Below are 21,215 nucleotides of genomic sequence, written 5' to 3' on the forward strand. Positions count from 1 at the left end.
TCATCCGTCTGTCCATCCATCTTGGGTAATGTCTCTGTCATCGTACATACACGTATGTTTGCGGTAAAGTTTTCGTTAGCCGATCGAGTTCATGTTAGTGCTAGTTAACTCTTTCTATATCCTATATCTGCAATTTCTCTGAGATTGTCATGAGAGAAATTCTAAGTCTTTTATGGAAGCACAGAGCCATGATCACGATCTAGTGTTTCTCAATAAAAAAAATTTGGGTTCTCGTCACTGACTCTGGTTCAAAGCTGTCTGTCTTTCCTCCTATTTCATTATTAATTCAAGGGAAATATGTGTCAGTCCTCTATCGCATGCACTAGAAAGTAAAAGCCGGGTTCTCCACCATGTTGTGTTGGGATCGTTCATATCTTAGTTGGGAGCATCAATGACCAGACAGGAACAATCGATGTAAAATTCAATCAAGAAACTTTATTAATAATCAGTCTTCAGCAATATTACATGTAGAGTTGAAAAGCGTATCACAACGTACGTCGATGTAGATCTTAACTCTGTGATGATCTTAACTTATCTAACCTCCACCCTTGGGTGTACACTCAATATATATTCAAGCTTCTACATAAATTATAATCCAAGTGTTTGGGTATAGGACAAAAGGGGGGTTTGATTATTGGGAAGGGGAAGGCAGTTCTTTGTTCTATGATTAGGGGTTGTTTGAACTATTAACAATAAGGGTTTTTATTGGCGTGGATTAAATAAATGAATAAGGGTTCTGAGAAGGGGGTATGGACATAAAAAGGGATGGTTCTGAGAAGGGGTATTTTACATTATGATGTCTAGGCTATATGTATGTATTGATTTATACAATCACTACATTACAATAGATAACTTTGACTTTTCACTTAAATTAATTAGAGATTTTCGTAGAATCAGACACACCTCTCTTACTTCGCTTAATACTCTCTATTACTATTGCACTTCCCTTAATACTCTCTATTACAATTGCACTTGCATCAGCTTGATCCAGTACTTCTTGTCGATAACTACAGTACTGGTATAGCTATTTTTATGAATTTATTCCTTAACCCGACTTAAACTTTGACTTGTATTTCAAATACTTGTGTATTGTCAATTTTGAGTGAACCATGCATACCGGAGTTGAAATCATTTCCTCATGTTGACATGTTTTCTTCATCTTTTGTTTAGTGTGTAAACATTGTATCTACATGTGTGTAAACCAGTGAAAAAAAATTCCTTTATGGACAATAAAGTTAAATTCAATTAATACTACATAGGATTTATATAGGGTCTTTTCCATCTTGATTAAATGCTCAAGGCGCTTAAGAAAACAGCAAAAACAAAAGACAAACTACCAGAAAAGGCAAATTACAATAGAGGAAAAATGTCTGTCTTCAAACATAGTACATGTACCTGCACATGAACAAATGCAATTTTAGGTTGCCCTTAACCCTAAAATGGCCGGGGGGGGGGGGGGGTTGAATCAACCCCCCCCCCCCTCAACATTTTCTGCGATCATTCCGCTGCACGAAATTTTTTGACCACGCCACTCGCAGAGATTATACTTTTAAGTCTCGCGCATCTTTTGAGACCAAATTTACGACGCCCGGGTACGCGGTTCTGAAATTATGCAACATTTTGTAAGTGCATGTCAGACCAAATATTGTTCCAAAACGTGATTTTGTGTACAAAATCAATGCAAATTGAGTTTTCTCATCATATTCATAAAGATATGATTATTTTTACTTTAAACAGCTGAAAGCAATTGATTTTAGCATAATTATGCTTTAAAAAGGTTGTGCAATAAATCTGGCGAAAAAACCAAAGAAAAACAAAAGGTTGAAAAACAAAGAAATACATAAGAAATTCATAAAACAATAAAATACATAAGAAATTGATTTTAAAAATCAAAGTTTTTTTCAATTGCCATCAATTGTTGAGAATGCTACAAAGAATATTTTTAACAAAAATTAGCATTCTAGCTTTATTTAGTGAATTAGAGCAAAAAGTATGATTTATGCATAAATTAGCATAATTAATTCATATAAAATAAAATCTCATTATTTTGGAAAATTTTACCATACAGCCATGTAGATTACATCGCACACTACCAGTGTGCAAATTTTTGCGGTGCTCGCGCGATCGGCGGCCGAGATCTCAGGGGGGGTTGAATCAACCCCCGGCCACTGAACAGCCTAAAAAAGCCCGGCCTAGTTAGGGTTAAAGGATGTTGTGAGGATTGAGTTTTAAAGATGAAAGTCATAAGGTGGTATTCTCATATATGTAGCTATGGTTTAGTTCAACCTGGGTTAGCTTAGACCATACTTTTATGGAATGCCATCTGTCAACTCACACACCAATAAAAAATCATTCTTAGCCTGCGGCAAAATGCTGAAAAGAAAAATTAATTCAGCCATGATATGAAAAGAATAGGAACATACAAAAATATAATAATTTTCAAGAATTGATACATTATGACGAATATGTAAGAAATACTATGAAGTAAAGCATTCCATAGAACTAAGTGTGGTTTAACAATTTATTTTAGACTAGGGTAAGATGGGTTTAATTATAATAATACCACCCTGTGGTTCATATCATTGAATACCATGACCAAAAAAAATTTAACTTCGGTTAAAAATTGTAATTTAACTATGGATAGCAAATCGTGACAAAAATAATTTCCTATTGTCAGCGGAACTATTGACCCCCTTAATTTATGCAAATGGAGTGATAAATCCAGCACTATGATGAAAACATTCTTAATAAAAGCATACTAGATACCATACCTACCAAACTATGTTCAAATAAAAGTTAGTAAGCATGTGAAAAGGTGTCAAAATTTAAAGCAAATAATTTAACACCAGAGCTCCGTAACACAAACATTAGCGATCAATTACCAAATGAACTGACCAATCAATATCAATCTTACACGCGTATTAGGTTTAAAATACTGACCAGAGACCAATCAGTGCGGTTCTTTAATATTTGCAATCCATTGCAAATATTCGTGTTGCGAAGCCCTGAGCCCCGTCTTACAAAGAGTTACATGAGATCGGATCAATCGCAACTATGGACGGCCAGCAACGTCAACATAATATGCATGTTTGTTCAAAATATTTTCTAGCTATGACGTATATTCATGCATTCAGTTTTCTTGAAAATTCACTGCGCTTCTCTTTGCATACAAAGGACATTGTGCAAATTTTTCTTGGGAAAAAATTATGACACTGATGGATTTCCATAGAGTTACGAGTGATCGGACCAATCGTAACTCTTTGTAAGACGGGGCCCAGATGTATGTAAACTTTTGCCAACACAGTGTAAATATATTCAAATTTCAAAACATAACTATTCCCTCTTCACATGCCGACAGGACACCTTACCTTAGGGGTACCTGTTGCTCCTGACGTGTGTAGAACATAGAGGGCGTCTGTCGCCTTGACGGGTACGCAGTCGTGACCTTTGACGGAGGAGACCAACTCTGTCCATGAGAAATCTCTGCCAGGGATAAAGTTAGCACTTTCAAACTGTGGAAAGCGGGGCGGTGGAGAGACAAAATATATTTATAGCGAGGTTATCTTTACCTTAGGCGTGCCCGTCGTGCCAGACGTGTGAAGGATAAAGATGGCGTCTGTTGCTTTGACCGGTACACAATCGTGACCTTTGACCCTGGAGGTCAGCTCTGTCCAGGAGAAATCTCTGCCCGGTATAAAGGTGGCAGGTTCGAACTGTGTATGTGCGTGGATGAATTATACAGATGACAAAGAGGATGGGGATGAGGACGGGATGAGAAAAATCATCAGGAAGGGGAAGAGAAAAGAAAGAAATAAAGGAAGAGAAAAAGAAAGAGGGAGAGAAGTGGAAGAAGGAAGAGAAAAGAAAGGAAGAGAAAATGAGGAGAAAAGAAAGAGAAAAGGAAGAGATAGAAGAGGAGAGAAGAAAGAAAAGAGAAAGGTGAAGAAGGAAAAAAGAAGAGAATGAAAAGAAAATAAGAATTTAGAAAGAGGGAGAGAAGAGGAATAGAAAATAAAGAGAAAACGAAAAACAGAGAGAGAGAAAAAAAAAGAGAATAAAAGAAGATTGGAAGAGAAAAGGAAAGGAAGAGAAAGGTGAAGAAGGAGAGCAGGAGAAGATAAAAAAGACAATGAAAATAAAAGAAAGAGAAAGACAACATGAAGGAAAAAAGAATACAAAAAAAAGAAAATAAGAGAAAGGAAGAGACAAAGACAAGAAAAAGAAGAGGTACATGTAGGAAAAAGAGAAAGACAAAGAAAAAAAAGAAAAAAAAGAAGACAATGAAGAGAAGAGGAAGAGGGAGCTAAAAAGGAACAGAAAGGTGAAAAGAAGAGAAGAGAAAAGAAGATGAACAGATAAAGTGAAGGAGAAGAGGAAGCAGAAGAGAAAAGGAAGAGGGAGAGGATAATGATGATGAGATGGAGAATAAACACGAGGTCGAAAACGAGAGTAGGGATGAGGGGGAGATGTATGGAAAGGAAGAAGGGAGGAATGGAATAATTAAATAAGTAGAAAACAGTACAACACAACATGCATGTGTAACCTGCCATCACAAAACAAACAATAAAAATTGAATGAATTTGATATGAATTTTCCTGAGCTTGAAAAATTACACCCTGAGCCTTAAAAAAAGTGATGCATAATCTGAAAATGGATCAACAAAAACCCACTCAATTGACTGAATGTAGAGGAGATTCAGTGAGCGCTTCAGAGAATAAGAAGAACATGATGTTCTGGATTCGCTCTAGCATGAGATGTACATACTGAGAAATCTTGGCGACACTCATACATGTACATGTAGCTCTCATGAAAAAGTGGTGTCAAAGAATTTCTGTAAAACTTAACTTCTAATTTTGACAATATGAAGAAGAACATTTATTCCTCAGATAAGCTAATTTACTCTTCTTTTATTGGAACATCCCCTTCCCTGGATGACAAATTGTTGCTTTTGTGTTGGCAGATCATACAGTATGTTATGGTCTACATGTATGAAAAGACGCTTCACGCATATATGTTAGGATCAAGAACTGTACATAAAAAGACGCTGTGGTAAGCATTGGACTATAAATTGGCATGTTAAAGGATAACTACGCAGAACAACATTTAATCATCACAGCCAGGAACAACACACTACACACAAATAGAAAATATATTTGTTAAATAAAGTTTGTGAGTGCACAATGTCATATAAATGTATTCTTTGAATTTGGGGGGGTTAAGGAAATTAAGAATGATGACCTTTTTTTCCTATTTCCTTTCGATCCTGCTAAGTTTATCTCACCATTCACATCAGTAAGCTTTTCAAGAAGAGTAGAAGACTAACCGCCCTTTCGTACGGTTTAAAAAAAATGTAATTTGAATGATGATTCCAGTAAAAAATAAGGCTAATGACAAATTTTTAGCACGTTTGACACCAAACTAGAATCATGAACGCTAATCACAATCACAAATTCTAATTCTAATCCGGAGGTGAATTCCAGTTAAGTTTCAATCAAATTACGGTACGAATCTTCTGTGTGAAAGGTCCGATGATTCTAAAGACGAATTGCAATCATTATTACAATGATGATTCAAGATTCACATGTGAAAAGGCCCTAAATATTCTTTCTTATTTTTTTCTAAAACATCACAGAATGATAACAAATGCAATACAACTATTGACTTTAATTGTACAAAATTGCCATTTTGCAATGTTTGCGTGAAAAGAGAATAAAAAGTTTGAAAATGACTTATGAAAAACATCTGCCCGAAGATAAAATGCATAGAAGAGAGAATATTGGAAAAACTAGATACATGTGCTATAAAAACAAAAGGATTTTACAGATTGATATATACACATTTACTTTAATTATGTTTGTGAGATAGATGGGAGTGTAAAACGACACAATGATTTCGAATATGATCATGATGATATATAATTCAATATCTGAAAATATGATCTGTACTGATTATTGGCAGAAAGAAAACAAGGGTGCTGGTAAAATAGATTAACAAATTACATGTACTATTTAATGTTGTTCTAAAATGAATCTATCTCAATAAGAAACTGGAAATGGATGAAGAAATCTATATCTACTTTTTTCAGCATTTAATCTGGATTTTCTTACATAAGATAGATGTGTGCATGTACATGTTGATTTTCGTAATTGACAATTGAATAAGAATAGGCATGATAAAAATTATAGCAATATTATACAAACAATTCCAGTTTCTTCAACAGAAATGGGTCAGTCTGTATCTAGATAGGGAAATCTGGACCACTGTCTCTATACATGTAGCCCCATTGAAAGCAGGTTTAATAAAACAGTTGCTTGATAAACTGCCTACTTCAGGCTTACTCTGCATGATATAGGAGTCATCATTTGCTATTCGATCCCCTTTTTAGAACCAGACAAACTTCTCCCACCCTAATTTCTTTGAAAATAGAGGGTTTGGGTTGTGATCAGGTGATAAAAGTTGATTATTAAATGCTTCCATGGGAATGATTAGATTAAGATTAAAGGTTAGGTAGATTAGGGTAGAGATTGGAGGAGAGGTTGGGGGTTCTAGAGTGCAGATTTTCCTTTGGAGCTATCCCACCCAGAGCAAATGTAATGTAAAATGAAATCACCAGTAGAACTTGTGCAAGCCTGTAGCAGGGGAGGGGGGGGGGGGGTGATTGAACCAAAAAAAAAATCCAAAGCAACAAACAATAGGGAATGAAAACAGTTTATCAGAAACAAAATGTCCAACAATTTTGTGAGATACCTATGACCTTTTATTTTACTTGTCAAATTTTTCAAACCAAAATCGAACCCCCAACTGAACACCCTGGCTATGGGTCCTTCTTGCAAACAATACATTATAATCATACTAATATCACCATTGTTCTTACATTAATAATATTTATGCAATGAACAAAATAGTATGAAAAACAAGTTTAATTTCTGTCTAATGAAAAACAAGTTTAATTTCTGTCCAATTCATAAAGGTTGTTGTTAACTTGACAAGTTAGTATTCAAGAGCATAACCATGCTGTCTTTCATTGACAAGTTTACAAACAAATGCAGGTATATCTATGATTCTAAATCACCAATCTCAAATTTAGTCCCCCCCCCCCCCCTCCAAGAAAAGGCATCATTTAGACATGGTCTTAAAACCTTGTTATCTTATCCAACAGTTTCCATAGTAAGAATACTTCTTAGGCAATCAAACTCAAGGAAAGTTGTCAGATCTGACAACTTGCCTGACGACAAATCTTCATGAAACTCTCCCCCAGATAAATTATTTTCCACTATTTTTTAAAGGTATAGATTGATCTACACATCTTTAGGGACCGTATTTTTATTATCGCTGGTGTTCCGCTCCACGATCCTCCACGATCCTGCATCGGAACGCGGAACGATTTTAGCCCAACCCCCTTGACAGAGTTGAAAAGGGGGAGGAGCCTAAATCGTCCGATTGCAGGAGAACTAATCCGTTCCGCTTCTTTCCGCCGCGCCGGCTGCTGCGCTGTGCTACGGCAGATCAGCGGGACACGATTCGCCCCTGTGACACACGCTCGTTGAAGCTTCTTTAAAATGGGAAGATTGCAGCGCTATAATTGAGCGTCATATCAATTAGTAACAATAAACTTACTATTCAATTCCGTGTATTTAAGATCCTGATTCTGTGAATGGCAAACCACGATGCGGGTCACGATGTATGGACTTTGATGCTCTCTTATTAAAACGCATGTAGACCCACTGTTGTGTAATGAGCATGTGTGTCTTGAGTGAAATCAGTGAATCTCATCTGGTCGGCACTCGTATTTTTAGTTTAGTTTAAAATGGATCGTGCCATGCTGGGTATTTGCCTCTGAGTGATAGAGACCCGGGTAAAGACTAAATAAATATTGGGTGTTTTACAAATTTGATACATGTAAATACATCACTCTTCATTGATTTTAACAGGCCCATATTTTTATTTGAATGATCTATTTAGAAGCTCTACTTGATTAATCATCATGTTGTGTCCTTTTCCTCCCTCCCTTTCTCTCGGTGTTGAGCTTTATACCCGGGCTTTATAGGTTTGGTCCCCCCTTCATTTTGTCTATGTTGAATTTATTATTAATTCGATAGCTATAGCACAGATACTCTTTGGTCACACGATATGAATAGATAATATTGTTATTGTTATAATTTCATATACCCGGTCAAAATATTGACCAGTTAACTTATATTTTTAAAATGAAGAAGAATAAAAATACCGCAGCATTCAAATCCGGATTCAAATTTCCACCGATGATTCACGAACTGATAATTACAATAACACTTTAATTCATTTAATTGATTTTCCTGTCTGCAAATAAGTACTGAAATCGATGATAGCTTGCTTTAGTATCATTTGGTAAATCTTCTCAATAAGTTAGTGCACTCAAATCTTACTCAATGAGTTTGTGCATGGACCTATTTTTAATAGGTCCATGGTTTGTGCAATCCAGATAACTAGAGTTGAAGATGAACTCCGATTGACCTCATTTTGAACTCTGAACAAGGGCGCATAGATAAGACCATAAGATGTGTATGAAGAATAAACGGTGAGAGGAAAAAATGCAACACGCATAGAAGACGAATGGAGAGGGAAGGGGGGGGTGTCGTTTAACAGGTAAAAAGAGCAAAAGAGATGAAGGCGGAGAGGTGTATGGGAGATGGATTGAAAGGGTGAAGGTTGGAGAAAAGCGGGCCAATCTCATTAGCAATCAGTTTATTTTATTACTTAATTTATAATCATTCATATTTTTTCACAACCAGAATAATTTCATTCATCTGTACTGCATTATTACTAGTACCTCGATTATTTTGCCATTATTACGATTAATACCTCGGTCACATTTTTTGGAATAGCTACACATGTGGTATGAATAAAAATGCCGTTCTCGACGGCCGCCGTAGAGCAAAATGTGACCGAGGTATAAGGGAGAATAAACCAAATGCCACGCTTCCCTCAATTTTGCAAATGACGTCCTCTATTTGCAGTTTAGGCCGTCGTGATTAAAAGGATGCTCCAGGCTGGAGATATTTATATATCACTAAAAAGAATAAAATTCAAATAGCAAAATGCTGAAAATTTGATCAAAATCAGATAACAAATAACAAAGTTATTATTAAAGATTTGCATTATTCTGGTGAAACAGCTCTAGGCTCGTCTTCATGAATATTAATTAGGTGGGCTGATGATGCCATGGCCCCACTGTCTTGTTCTTTTGTATTTTATTATATGAAAATTAGGTTTATAAATTCAAAAGTTTTCTACCAAGGACTTAAACAATTGGACTGATAACTGATTACGTACATTAGGTATTTCTTGCTGCAACGTATTTCATAATAATTGAGACACATCATTTACATATTTATGAAAAATGAAACAATTGTGATTTCGTGTAATGACATTTAAGAAAAAGGAAAGGATGTGACATCATCAGCCCACCCAATGAATATTCATGAAGACATGCCTAGAATTACTTTCACCAGAATACCCGGGGGGGGGGGGGGAATGCAAATCTTTGAAGTTCAATAACTTAGTTATCTGATTCTAATGAAATTTTCAGCATTTGGCTCTGAATTTTATTCTATTCATCTAGATCTAAATATTTTCAGCCCGGAGCTGTTTTCTCATTCTTTGTGTTTTGGCTGAATTCGTGCACCCGCCTACCAGCGATAAACAGCTTAGCCTTGTCCATGATTTTTTTTCTCGCGGATGTTGTCCACTATCCAATGGTAGTGACCTCCGCCAAGTATACTTTTAAGGTAATTTAACAGAACTCTACTTGGCTTGAACTCAGGCCCTACGATGGAACATTTGTCTTAACCGGGGACGTGAGAACAGGGACTTACAGACGTCCCTGGTTCGACGACGGGGACACAGATTCCACTGGACATTCTAAGGTAAGGCCTGTAATTTTCATGTTCGGAATCATCAGCTCACAAGGGCACTTTTTATTATTTCTACATCTTTTTGCCCTAGATGACAAATTCCATTGTAGGCACGGATCAAAGGAGAGGGGGGGGGGGGGAGGCACACCCCGTAAATTTGAAGGAAAAAATATACCCCCATTCGATTGCAAAACTGCGTTCACTTGGGACGGAGTCACGGAGGACGTTGCCCCTCCCTTCTCTCTCTGTTGAGCTTGTCATTTTTTAAGATAATTTTTTTTTCGGGAGACGAAATTAATGATCTTTATTTAAAGGACAATTAAGTCCACCACAACAAAAGTTGATTTGAATAAAAAGAGAAAATTCAAACAAGCATATAGCACTGAAAATTTCATCGAAATCGGATGTAAAAAGAAAGTTGTGGCATTTTATAGTTTCACTTAATTTTACGAAAGTTATCCTGGTCGATATGCAAATGAGAAGACTGATGACGTCATCCACTATTTCTTTTGTATTTCATTATATGAAATATGAAATATTGTATTTTTTCTCATTGTCAACATGTCGAGTTAGCATTGTTTAATACTATACGGTTGGCCCTTATTGTCAAATCTGTTTTAAAAAAATGAAATATTGTATAATTCAAACATTAAAAAACAATGATGGACATCATCGACTGTCTCATTTGCATGTCACTGAGTTGTGCATATATCACTTTTTCATGTTTTTTGTGAAAAATAAGCGAAACTTTAAAATGACAACTTATTTCACATATATTTTGATGAAATTTTCAGCGTTTTGCTAGTTTGATTTTTCTCTATTTATTCAAATCAAAAATTTTCTGGGGTGGTCTTGACCTTTAACATCTATTGCAGTACCCTCTTCAAAATCCTCCAACCATACATCTGCGTTGACCGCATGTAAGGTTAGAATATTTTAATAGGGTAAGCCCGCTGGTAATTGAGGACCGCTAGTCATAATGCCCGCTGGTAAAAGGGTCCGCTATTCATAATGTGTAAGTTCCTTTATAACCAAAGGTTTGCTAGTCATAAAAGAGAAAATGGGTCATTTGTCATAGTAATAAAGAGCATAAGGTCTGATATTCATAATGCAAAATGAATCATTCATAATCGAGCATGAGGGCCATCACTCTTAAGAGGGCCATTGCTCATAATACTAAAAGAGGGGCGCTAGGTAGCTTTAGTCAAAAGGAATTTTCATCTAGTCCAATACTAATTCGTCAAATTACCAACTCGTCTAATATCCGCATGGTTGCCATTTCGTCTAATAACCAGTTGGTCAAAAAGCCATTTAGTCTTTATACAATTTATTGGTCTGAAGTGTTTATTGGGCAAAACGAATGGAAATCAAACGAGTATTAGACCAACTGGTTATGAGACGAAATGGTCATAGACCAACTGGTGATTAGACGAAGTGTCGATAGCACATAATGGTTATTATTTTGACCTATAATGGTTGTTAGACGTAATGTTGATGGACGCACGTGAGTAGATGTGTTGGCAGTGGACGAATCGGCAATTTACCTTCTTATTTAATTACCTCCTTTGAAAACTCGATTTCATGACCTGACAAACCGGACATATATATAAACACTTAGTTTTGTAACCATGAACTAATATGAGCGGAAAGCGTGTGCTATTTTTTTATGTTTAGACCCCCCAAACAGGACATTGATAGGATTTGATATCTTGAATCAAGTGGGAAGCCTGTAGTGTAAGCCATTTTTGTGATATGAAAATTTGAGATGTTAAGCGCCTTTAAATAAGGAACACACTGAGTAACCCCCCTCCCCCAAATGCTAGGCTCAAATAAATAAATAATGCGAGCGCGAAGCACGAGCAGAAATTATTTAATCTGCTGACGACAAGTATTTCTTAAGAGCAGATTCTTCTATTAAAGGGGCGCACCGTAGATAGCGGGGGGGGTCGGAAGTTTGGGTTAGAGCATTTTTTTCCCTTTTAGTAAATTTCTTTTTTCTTATTCTGTTGCGACAATTTGTTTTTGCCCCTTTCAGATAATTTGTCAGTGGACCAATTTTTGGTGAGTCAAGATTTTTTTTGCTCATATAACAAGTTTTTTTTTTTATTCCAGCCCCCTCCTGGATATCTAATGGTGCGTCCCTAGTTATTCTTCATGCTCACATCAATGGCCAAGTTATCCTCTTCATAATGTTTTTAAGTCTGTGAATAAGAATTTACGGCCAATTGCGTTATTTCAAATTTTCAGGTCTGAATAAATGAAGTATCCAAAAAGAGCTCACGCTTCGACTTTGCATTTATAACTAACTTAGACCTTTTGAGATGTCTTATTGGGAAAAAAATAAATATAGTCACCCCCATAAATATTGTGACTGGTGACCTCTGGCATTATAATACTATTAATGACTAGTGACCCCCTTCTGCTTTAATGACTAGCGACCATCTTCTGTTATGACTATATATTGTGAGTCTACCGTGTCCATGTTTTACTACTGGCGACCCTTACTAACCATGCTAGCGACCCTCTTCTTCGATTATATGAATAGCGACCCCCTTTATGATGACTATTTATGTAACAGTCCTCTCGTACTTTATAGCGACACTCTTATGACTGGCGACCCTCCTCTGCTATTTGTCTAGCGACCCTCCTTTCCTAATAAAAGGTCAAGTCCATCCCAGCAAAATGTTAATTTGAATAAATATAGAAAAATCAAACTAGCATAACTCTGAAAATTTCATCAAAATCGGATGTAAAATAAGAAAGTTGTGGTATTTTAAAATTTCGCTTATTTTTCACAAAACAGTGATGTGCACAACTCGGTGACATGCAAATGAGTCAGTCCATGATGTCCATTACTCACTATTTCTTTTGTTTTTCATCGTTTGAATTATACAATATTTTTTATTTTTTTTTTTTTTTTTTTACAGATTTGACCATAGGGACCGACTTGACTGAACCATATAATATTAAACAATGCTAATTCCACATGTATTGGGAGGAATTAATCACTGTTTCACTTGACAATGAGAAATTTAGAATACTTAGTATTTCATATTTCGTATTATAAAATACAAAAGAAATAGTGAGTGGATGACGTCATCAGTTTCCTCGTTTGCATACCAACCAGGATGTGCATACAACTGTTTTGAAACTTTGAAATGTCATAACTTTCCTATTTTACATCCGATTTTGATGAAATTTTCAATGTTATGCATGTTGGATTTTTCTCTTTTTATTCAATTTTTTTTTTTTTGGGGGGGTGGACTTGTCCTTTAACTAGCGATACGACCCTCTACTTTTACGACTAGCGACGCGACCCTCCGATCTTATGGGGGCCGGGGGAAGGCCTGCGTTATCATACCCCCCCCCCCCCATTATAATTTACTGTCGATCGTGAATCATTCATTATAAACTAATGTGATCATGATGATGTTCGTGATCGCGCGCTTCATGCTTCTAGATTTTGCCCTTTATATATGCCATCTTGCCCCCTAAAACGTACGTGAATTCTTATTACACAAATGTCACCCCCAGCCCCCCACCCTTTGGTTAATCGGATACATGTACATGTACTTACTTTATCAATGCCAATCTGATCCTTCGTCAGGCCTTAAGACCAATGATCCTTCGTCGGGCCTTTAGTTAAGACCAATGATCCATCGTAGGGTCTTAGTGAAGACCAATGTTGGATGGTGTGATAATGGCAACAATGATAATGGTATGAAATGAGATCTCACAAAAATCGAAAATTAATTAAAATCAATAAGAACAAGTATGCAAATAAAGATAGGGCCTCAGTAAGGCCCTATGGAAGACAATTGTGTTTCATTTTAAGAATTAAATATATCAGCGATAATACTAGTATTATCGCGGGGTTGTCCTTAATTTTACTTTTACATCTGTTAAAATGTCCAACTGAACCATTCGACATATTTTCATAGTATATGCAAAATAGGAGTGACGATGAATTAAGGTTAAAATGTAGATGGACTGTTCGTGCAACATTCCTGATTAATGAAATATCAATTCAAAATAAATAAATAAATAATGCGAGCGCAAAGCACGAGCAGAATGCATAAATTAGTGCATAAATTAATTATCATGTTACAGGAACATTTAGTGTCAGTTTGTAGGGGTAATAAAACTTGCATTTAGCTATAGTTAATTCAATAAAGGGCGAATATAAGTGAAATGGCACGTCTTGGTTATTGCAAAACTAGGAATGTAGTGCACGGGGGTAACAAAATAGAATACATGATTAAATTTAGGGCGAATTCATGCAGGCCATGCCCATATCATTCATGGGCACTAAATTCAAACCCCTCCATCTACGTCTGTGCACTTCTGTATGCAATCATAGCATATGCACGTCGTACGTACACGTACGGTGTACATTCTAATACACGCATACGATTTCACCTAATTAGTATTCATATTTTCTATTTATAGATAGAGCGCGTATACACAGCTTTGCATGCTGTATGCATGCACACACGATACACTCGTAATATACGTGTAATACATACTAGTATTGCATGTGGAGCACACTCGCAGGGGTTAATTTCTCGTTGATACTCGATCTCACGTACCCCCCCCCACCCCTCATTGTGATCACTCAGGTTTTGTCGCCTTTTAAATATTATTTCAAAATTTTAGATTCATTTGACAGAATATGATAAATTATATGTCTGACTTAAAGACGTATTTTGGACACAGCGGAATGGGTATCTCCCCCCCCCCCCCCCGGCTGCTGCTTTCATAATTGAGTGACGCTTTGTCATGCACTTTTGTTTCATTTGCATGCATTTCTTGAATATGATTTAATATTTTGTTAAAATGTATGCTATGCTTATCTATGGTCTGTCCGATCGGCCGAATAATCCGAAATGTTGATTTTGTTTTGTTTCATTCGACACAAACCTACTATGATTGATTCTCTTTTTCATGACGGAGTGTGGAATTATATGGATATTAAGAATTTTTGCGTCAATACACACCCCAGCCGTAGGCTACTCCAAGGGGCGAGCTGAAGATGTATTAAAGAGAGAGAGGGGGAGGGCGCGGCGGGGGTTGGAAATTCCCGCTCGAGATGTCTTCATAAAACTACTTTTACCAAGGAGCTTCCACACAGCTCCTTGCTTTTACTCCATGGTTATGCTGAAAGTACTAGAAATGTTTGCTATCAAGGAATATATTTTTTTTATTACGAGGGAATCTTTTCTTATAGCTCCGTTCCCCTAGTCTCGTTGGATAACATTCTGGCGATGTAAATAAAAGGTAATGATTTCTACATGTAAGACAAAATAAGCCTATATTATCGTCGCTGGTGAACCGAACCCCAGCCCCCCTTCCCCCCCCCCCCCCAGGTTGACAAAATTCTAGTCAACCTCTGATATCCCATTTATATATCCTGCAGTCGTGTTGGACTACGTTTTAACGAAAATAGTATAAGGGTCTAATACTCTTTGGTCAACCTCAGTCACCCCCCCCCCCCACAAAAATATAATAAATCAGCCCCATCTCAGAATCGGCTTGTACAAGTCACTTTTTAATCAATAAATCACACCACTTCTCGTTGATTCCACCCGTTTCCCCCTCCCTCTTCTATCTCCCTCCGTCAGGTCGCCCTGACCTTGCCTCCTGCCGAACGGATTTTTTTTTCAAATTAAAGGGTATTCTAGTATGAGGTTGTTTAAAACGTATTGGTGGACTTAAAACAACACCTTATGAAAATAACTTTATGACAGTTTACCAACCTTTAATCCTAACTGGCACTCATTTGGAAGACGCGTGATGTGGCCCATTTCTAGGCATTGGAAGCCAGATATTTTAAGTACCGGTATGTTAGGTCAAATCTTTTATGGAATGTCGCTATATTCCAATTCGTATCTTACGGTAATTAATTCAATTCATACCATGGAATTAATTTAAAGACGATAAATTGAAGTACAGTAAATCTAGACCATTCATATGAATTCATGTCAAAATAATAATCGAGGAAAGGCATACAATAATTCATCAAATGCAGAAAATAATTGTACCAAAATCATTTCATATCACAATGCTGACAATGGGAGAAAAAAAATATAATGAACCCCCCCCCCCCCCCCAGCAAAAACAAAATACAACCAAAACAATACAAATTCATTCACGTCCGACGCGACACAGCTGCTAGTAGTTTGAAACATGGAGGTATATGAACACACACTTCGCCTCCATACTAGTACTCGAATCCAAAACAAAGTACGAGCCTCAGTCAAGTGTCACACATATCACATGCACGAGAAAAGGAATAAGGGAAGAAAGGATATTGATAATGGTGGTAAGCATCAACTGATAATTTAATTCTAGATTAAATTAAGGCAAGCGCACTTCTACGTATACTCGTGCCGCTGTTTTCTTGTGAGCGAGCATTCTATACCGGCCGGCGCCGGCGCCGAAATCCTCGGCGCACCAGTTTTGCGCGTGCGCTGTAACTAGGCGCTGTTCTGCATCGTTCCGCCGATCCTCGCCAGTTATCGCGCATGCGCTGTGACTAGGTCCTATTCCCAGAGCTGCCAACCTTGTGCAAGCAAAAAAAGGAATCATTATGGCCAAAAAAAGGAATTTCCAACAAAAAAAAGGAATGTGTTAAAACGAACCTTAAAACGACATGCGACAAACATCCAATGCAAAAAGTATGTATGCAGTGAACAATTTAAAAAAAGTTAATCTCTAGGCCTAGTCTGGGCTAAGTAACGGAGCGTTACAAATTGGACCCTTATTTTAATTAAGTCAGTAGCAGGGCTTGAATTAAGAATTGAGAGGGGCAAGGCCATTTTCAAATGGGCACTTTCAGCTTGGGGCAACCGGCAAAGTGGCCTTGGATGCCCCAAAATTTCAAGGGGTATCAAGGCCATTCTAAAGGACATGAAGGCCACTTTTATTCTAGTCAAATGGGCACCTAGGCAAATTTTTCTAAAAATGACAAGTAGGCCTTTCATTTTGTAGTGCAACCTACTTCGGCACTTATCAAAGTGAAGATCTGTCGAGAAAAAATTCTTTCAGGGGCACCAAAATCAGTTCTGGTGAACATTTTTAGGGCCCCATTTTTCTGGGGCTTCCTTTCCACTTCTAAAATAATTAATTGTTTTATGTTGAGTTTCCTGACAAAACTACCAAATTGTAGACTAAGAGAAATTTTAAAAAAAAGTTGACATCAATTCAGACTTCTCTTCCCAAGTAACATTGTTTTTGCCAAACAGTACCCTTTAAAATTAAAGTGTCATAAAATGGAAGTGTACATGTAACATTCCACAAATATAGAAAAATTATTCATAAATCAATCTAATCTAAAATTCAAATAGATCTATAGATAAGTTGAAATCATTCCACAAAAGTCCCATCGTAAATCACTTCACGATGTGCACAGCTCAGCCTCAATCACACTGCACGCACACTCAATCATCCCCAGCAGTGACGGCACTATAGAGCAGACATCTAGGCCGCCAGAACCGGGGAAGAAATCTTCCCATTCCTGCTAAACTGAATGCTAAAGTGCCGACTTTTTTAATGAATTCCAAAGGCAGTAGGACATCTCTCTAGTATAAATCATGTGAAACTATCAATAAATGTTGAATATCACCCAGAATTATTACTTCAAGGGACAATGAAGAGCTTTCCAGGTCTTTTCAAAGCCGAATTCATCGTATTTGTTTGATACGATTACGAGTTGATGAAAATTAACCAGACAGTACCGTTATCCGAAGGGAATTGATATTAATCAATTCAAGAAAATAGCCTCAAAATTTCATTTCTTTATCACAACAATTAATTTTAAAGTATATGAAAAATATCTTTTGATGATTCAATCTTTAATATATATGATGAGTATTTTTGTAAAATTTTGCAAATGGAATAATAATTTCCCTCAAACCTCCAAATCCCCCTCCATTACAAATGGACTCTTCTCTTACTACATTTGGGAATTACCCTACCCAATTCATCGTACTCCTCGTTCTGCGCTGCAAGAACAAACGTTGGCTCGATCACCTGAAGAGTGTTGGCCCGTGCGTAAAGACAACGTATTAGTAGGGTGTCTGAAGCCACACTGAAAATTGTCAGCATAAGACAGGCTGATTTAGGGGAAAATATGGCACATTTTTTTCGGGAAATTCAGGCTGCTAAAAAAATGTGATCTGAATTGACTATTAACTTTTCTTTGGCATGTATGGAAAGAGAAAATTCAGGGGATTCTTTTGACAGTAAGGACAAGTTTATAGGATTATTTGAAATAAGGATTTAGAGATAAATTGCAAACCCTTATTTGTGTGTGTGTCGAGAATGTTATTTCCCCATGCGTTTTCTATGGGAAAATGAAATTTCTGTTTCGCACAAATTTTTTCACTTTGTCGCAATTTTTCATTATGATCTGGTTTCCAAATCTTTATAAAAATCATACCATTAGAAAGAGCATAAAAATTCCTATTAGGCACTTTATGGACAAGTTTTTGGCATCAATGATAAATTTATAACAGCTCTCGAAAGCTAAAAATTAGGATTTGTGTGTGTCCATTTCTTAACTACACAGTCTATGGCAGGGAAATGCTGAAAATTGACCTAATTTCATTCTTCTTTTTTGCAGCCAATAATTTGATTTTTTCAAAAAATATTACATTTCTGTCAGTCTGAATGTTTTTTCTCTTCAAATTCACAAAGATAGTGTGATATTTCCTTGAAATAAGAAAAATAATTTTTTTCTCCAGACACCCTAGTATTAGCAGTAACGTTAGATCTAAATTCTGAAATCTAATTTTCGGATCGTTTTTTTGTACATAAAACATCACTTTATAGGAAAGAAATTACATGCAAATTTAAGATAAAATATATAAAATTCAGAATCAGAAATATCGTACCTTAGACCGCAGTTACTGTTATTTCCTTTCAAATGATGATCAAAACATAATCATCCTCGATCCTTTCGTTTGTCATCGTAAGTTGCCATCTTGGATGACGTCATCATCCTTACAGACGTATTTACCAGTCGCTATACATCGCGATTCGTACCATGCATGCCGCTCGCATATTCAACTAACGTATATGTACGTGCACGCTATCAAATTATTAAAGTGCGTTGGAAAACCGGCTGGCAGGCGACTACGCACGCGCAAATACCAGGCTCATCTCGGGCTCAACCACTGAACTAGAAATACGTATTTCTAGTTCAGTGGGCTCAACACGCACTCTACATACATACAATTATGTACACACATTATCAAAATTGTCAAAAAACGGAATTTGAAAAGAAAAACCATAATGCCGTAATTTGAATGAAAAAACGTAATGATTACGGCAAAAACGTAATGGTTGGCAGCTCTGTATTCCGCTTCGTTCCGACAATCTAAGTTCATTGCCACGCCCACAAATCGTCGGAACCCGTTCTTGAATCTGTCCAGTGTTCTCCTGCACGCGAACGGACCTCATAATAAAAATACGGTCCCTTAATACTCACTCAAAGATATCTGCCTTCTCTTTAATAACTTTTTTTATGCCTCATAAACCATTGACTTGACAACACTCAAATATTTTTTGCCGATCTTGGTTATGTCATTTCTAAAAGATCTTTAAATGAAATCTTACGTTAGGTCTGTTGTAGATGATACAGGCTTTTGGTTTGGTTTCACACATGTCAATGGCATTGTCAAGGAGGTTCTTGTAGTCAACGATACGCCCTGGCTCAACACCAACTGAAGCAGACACTACAACCTTGGGCTGCTCGAAGGAAAGAAGGAAACAAGAAAAGATTAGGTAAATTTTTAGAATAATAACAATAATATGCAACACTTACATGTATAGCGCTTTTACAAACGTTTCTACTATAGCGCTGCATACTATTACCCCCGGCTTTAGCACGGCTACGATGATCGAATGCTTGAGCACTCAAGGAATTCCTTCCTACCGGGTACCCGTATACTACACCTACATGTAGATGGAGAGTGCCAAATGCAGATAATGCCTTGCCAAAGGACCTGAGTGCTATGGTGGGATTTGAACCTTGTGGTTCAAAGCCTGGAGGCTTATCCACTGAGCCACAACACCTCTAATATGAGATAAGGTCGGGGGGGGGGGGTACTTAGTAAAATTGTATACGTATGTGCCGTGGTTGAGACCCCCATTTTCAGCCGAAATTTCCATTCTAGAGCATCACCAATTCAGAAAGCTATACAAATTCCCATTTTTCTCTGTTCCGAAGACCCTCAAATTTGTGATTTCTTGTTCCAGTGCATGGCATCATGAACGCACTCAGCTGGTCAGAGTGGCGAGCTCGATCAGCGCATAGCCATAGCGCTAGGTCCCCGATGCTCCAGCGCCCGTAGCTAGCTTGCGCTGGCCCGATATGAATCTCGCAAGACGTGTACGCATTTTTTTACATAGCCGATACGAATTACGCCTACAATCTATTTATGAGTTCTGGAGACCCCCATTGTTATGTACGGTAGTCAGTTCCTGAGCAATGCAACTTTAGCAATCGTAGATCCAAGAGCCATTCCGGAGACCCCCGTTTTAAGACCAATTTTTACTTTGGCGCGGCACATAGATATCATGTTATAATTCAAAATTTTTGGCTCACTTGATATATACAGTACCTTGACATGGTCTATCCTAACTGAAAGCTCTTTCGATGCGAAACCACCAAAGACCAGGACGTGGATGGCTCCTATCCTCGCGCACGCAAGCATGGCCATGACTGCTTGGGGGATCATTGGCATGTAGATGAGGACTCGGTCGCCGTACTTAACCCCGGAGTTGACCAACGCAGTGGCAAACTTGGAAACCTGCAAGAAGATAAGACAAATAAGACTTTTAATTGATTTGATTGAATTAGAGATTTGAAAGACCAATTGGTCCAATAACCTTTTGGTCCAATCATCACTTCGTTTAATCACCATTTCGCCTATGACCATTTCATCTGATAACAATTTAGTCTAATATCCATTTAATTTTCATTCATTTTGCACAATTAACACTTAGTCCAATTAGACCAAATGGTATATGGATTACATGTAAATGGCTATTGGACCAACTTGTTATTAGACGAAATGGTGAGTGGACAAATTGGCAATTTGACCATGTAGATAGTGGACAAACCGATGGTAGACCAGCTCAGTCGGTAGAGCGGGGGATTCGTATTCCGGTGACCCGGGTTCGATTCACACTTGGTGCGCTATTGCCCTTTGGTAAGGCATGAATCCTCATTACCAGGTCCTTCGGAGAGGACCTTAAAGGTAAATGCTAGTTTTGGTAACGATATCAAAATGAGTTCGTACAGAATCCAATGAAATG

General features: G+C 37.3%; 1 protein-coding gene across 2 annotated transcripts in view; it reads right to left on the reverse strand.

Moving 5' to 3' along the window:
• LOC129268142 (acyl-CoA synthetase short-chain family member 3, mitochondrial-like) overlaps positions 1–21,215 on the reverse strand; it is a 69,594-nt gene that overhangs the window by 39,970 nt on the left and 8,409 nt on the right. The window contains exons 4-6 of one of the 2 annotated variants that reach the window (XM_064104898.1): positions 20,519–20,707; positions 19,512–19,643; positions 3,570–3,713 (exon numbers count right to left, since the gene is read on the reverse strand). In XM_064104898.1, coding sequence (XP_063960968.1) covers positions 3,570–3,713; positions 19,512–19,643; positions 20,519–20,707 — 465 coding nt within the window. Of the gene's footprint in view, positions 1–3,368; positions 3,513–3,569; positions 3,714–19,511; positions 19,644–20,518; positions 20,708–21,215 lie in introns of both variants that reach the window. The other variant, XM_064104897.1, reaches the window with a different exon arrangement.

Source organism: Lytechinus pictus, chromosome 9 (assembly GCF_037042905.1).
Source record: "Lytechinus pictus isolate F3 Inbred chromosome 9, Lp3.0, whole genome shotgun sequence".
Lineage (NCBI taxonomy): Eukaryota > Metazoa > Echinodermata > Echinoidea > Temnopleuroida > Toxopneustidae > Lytechinus > Lytechinus pictus.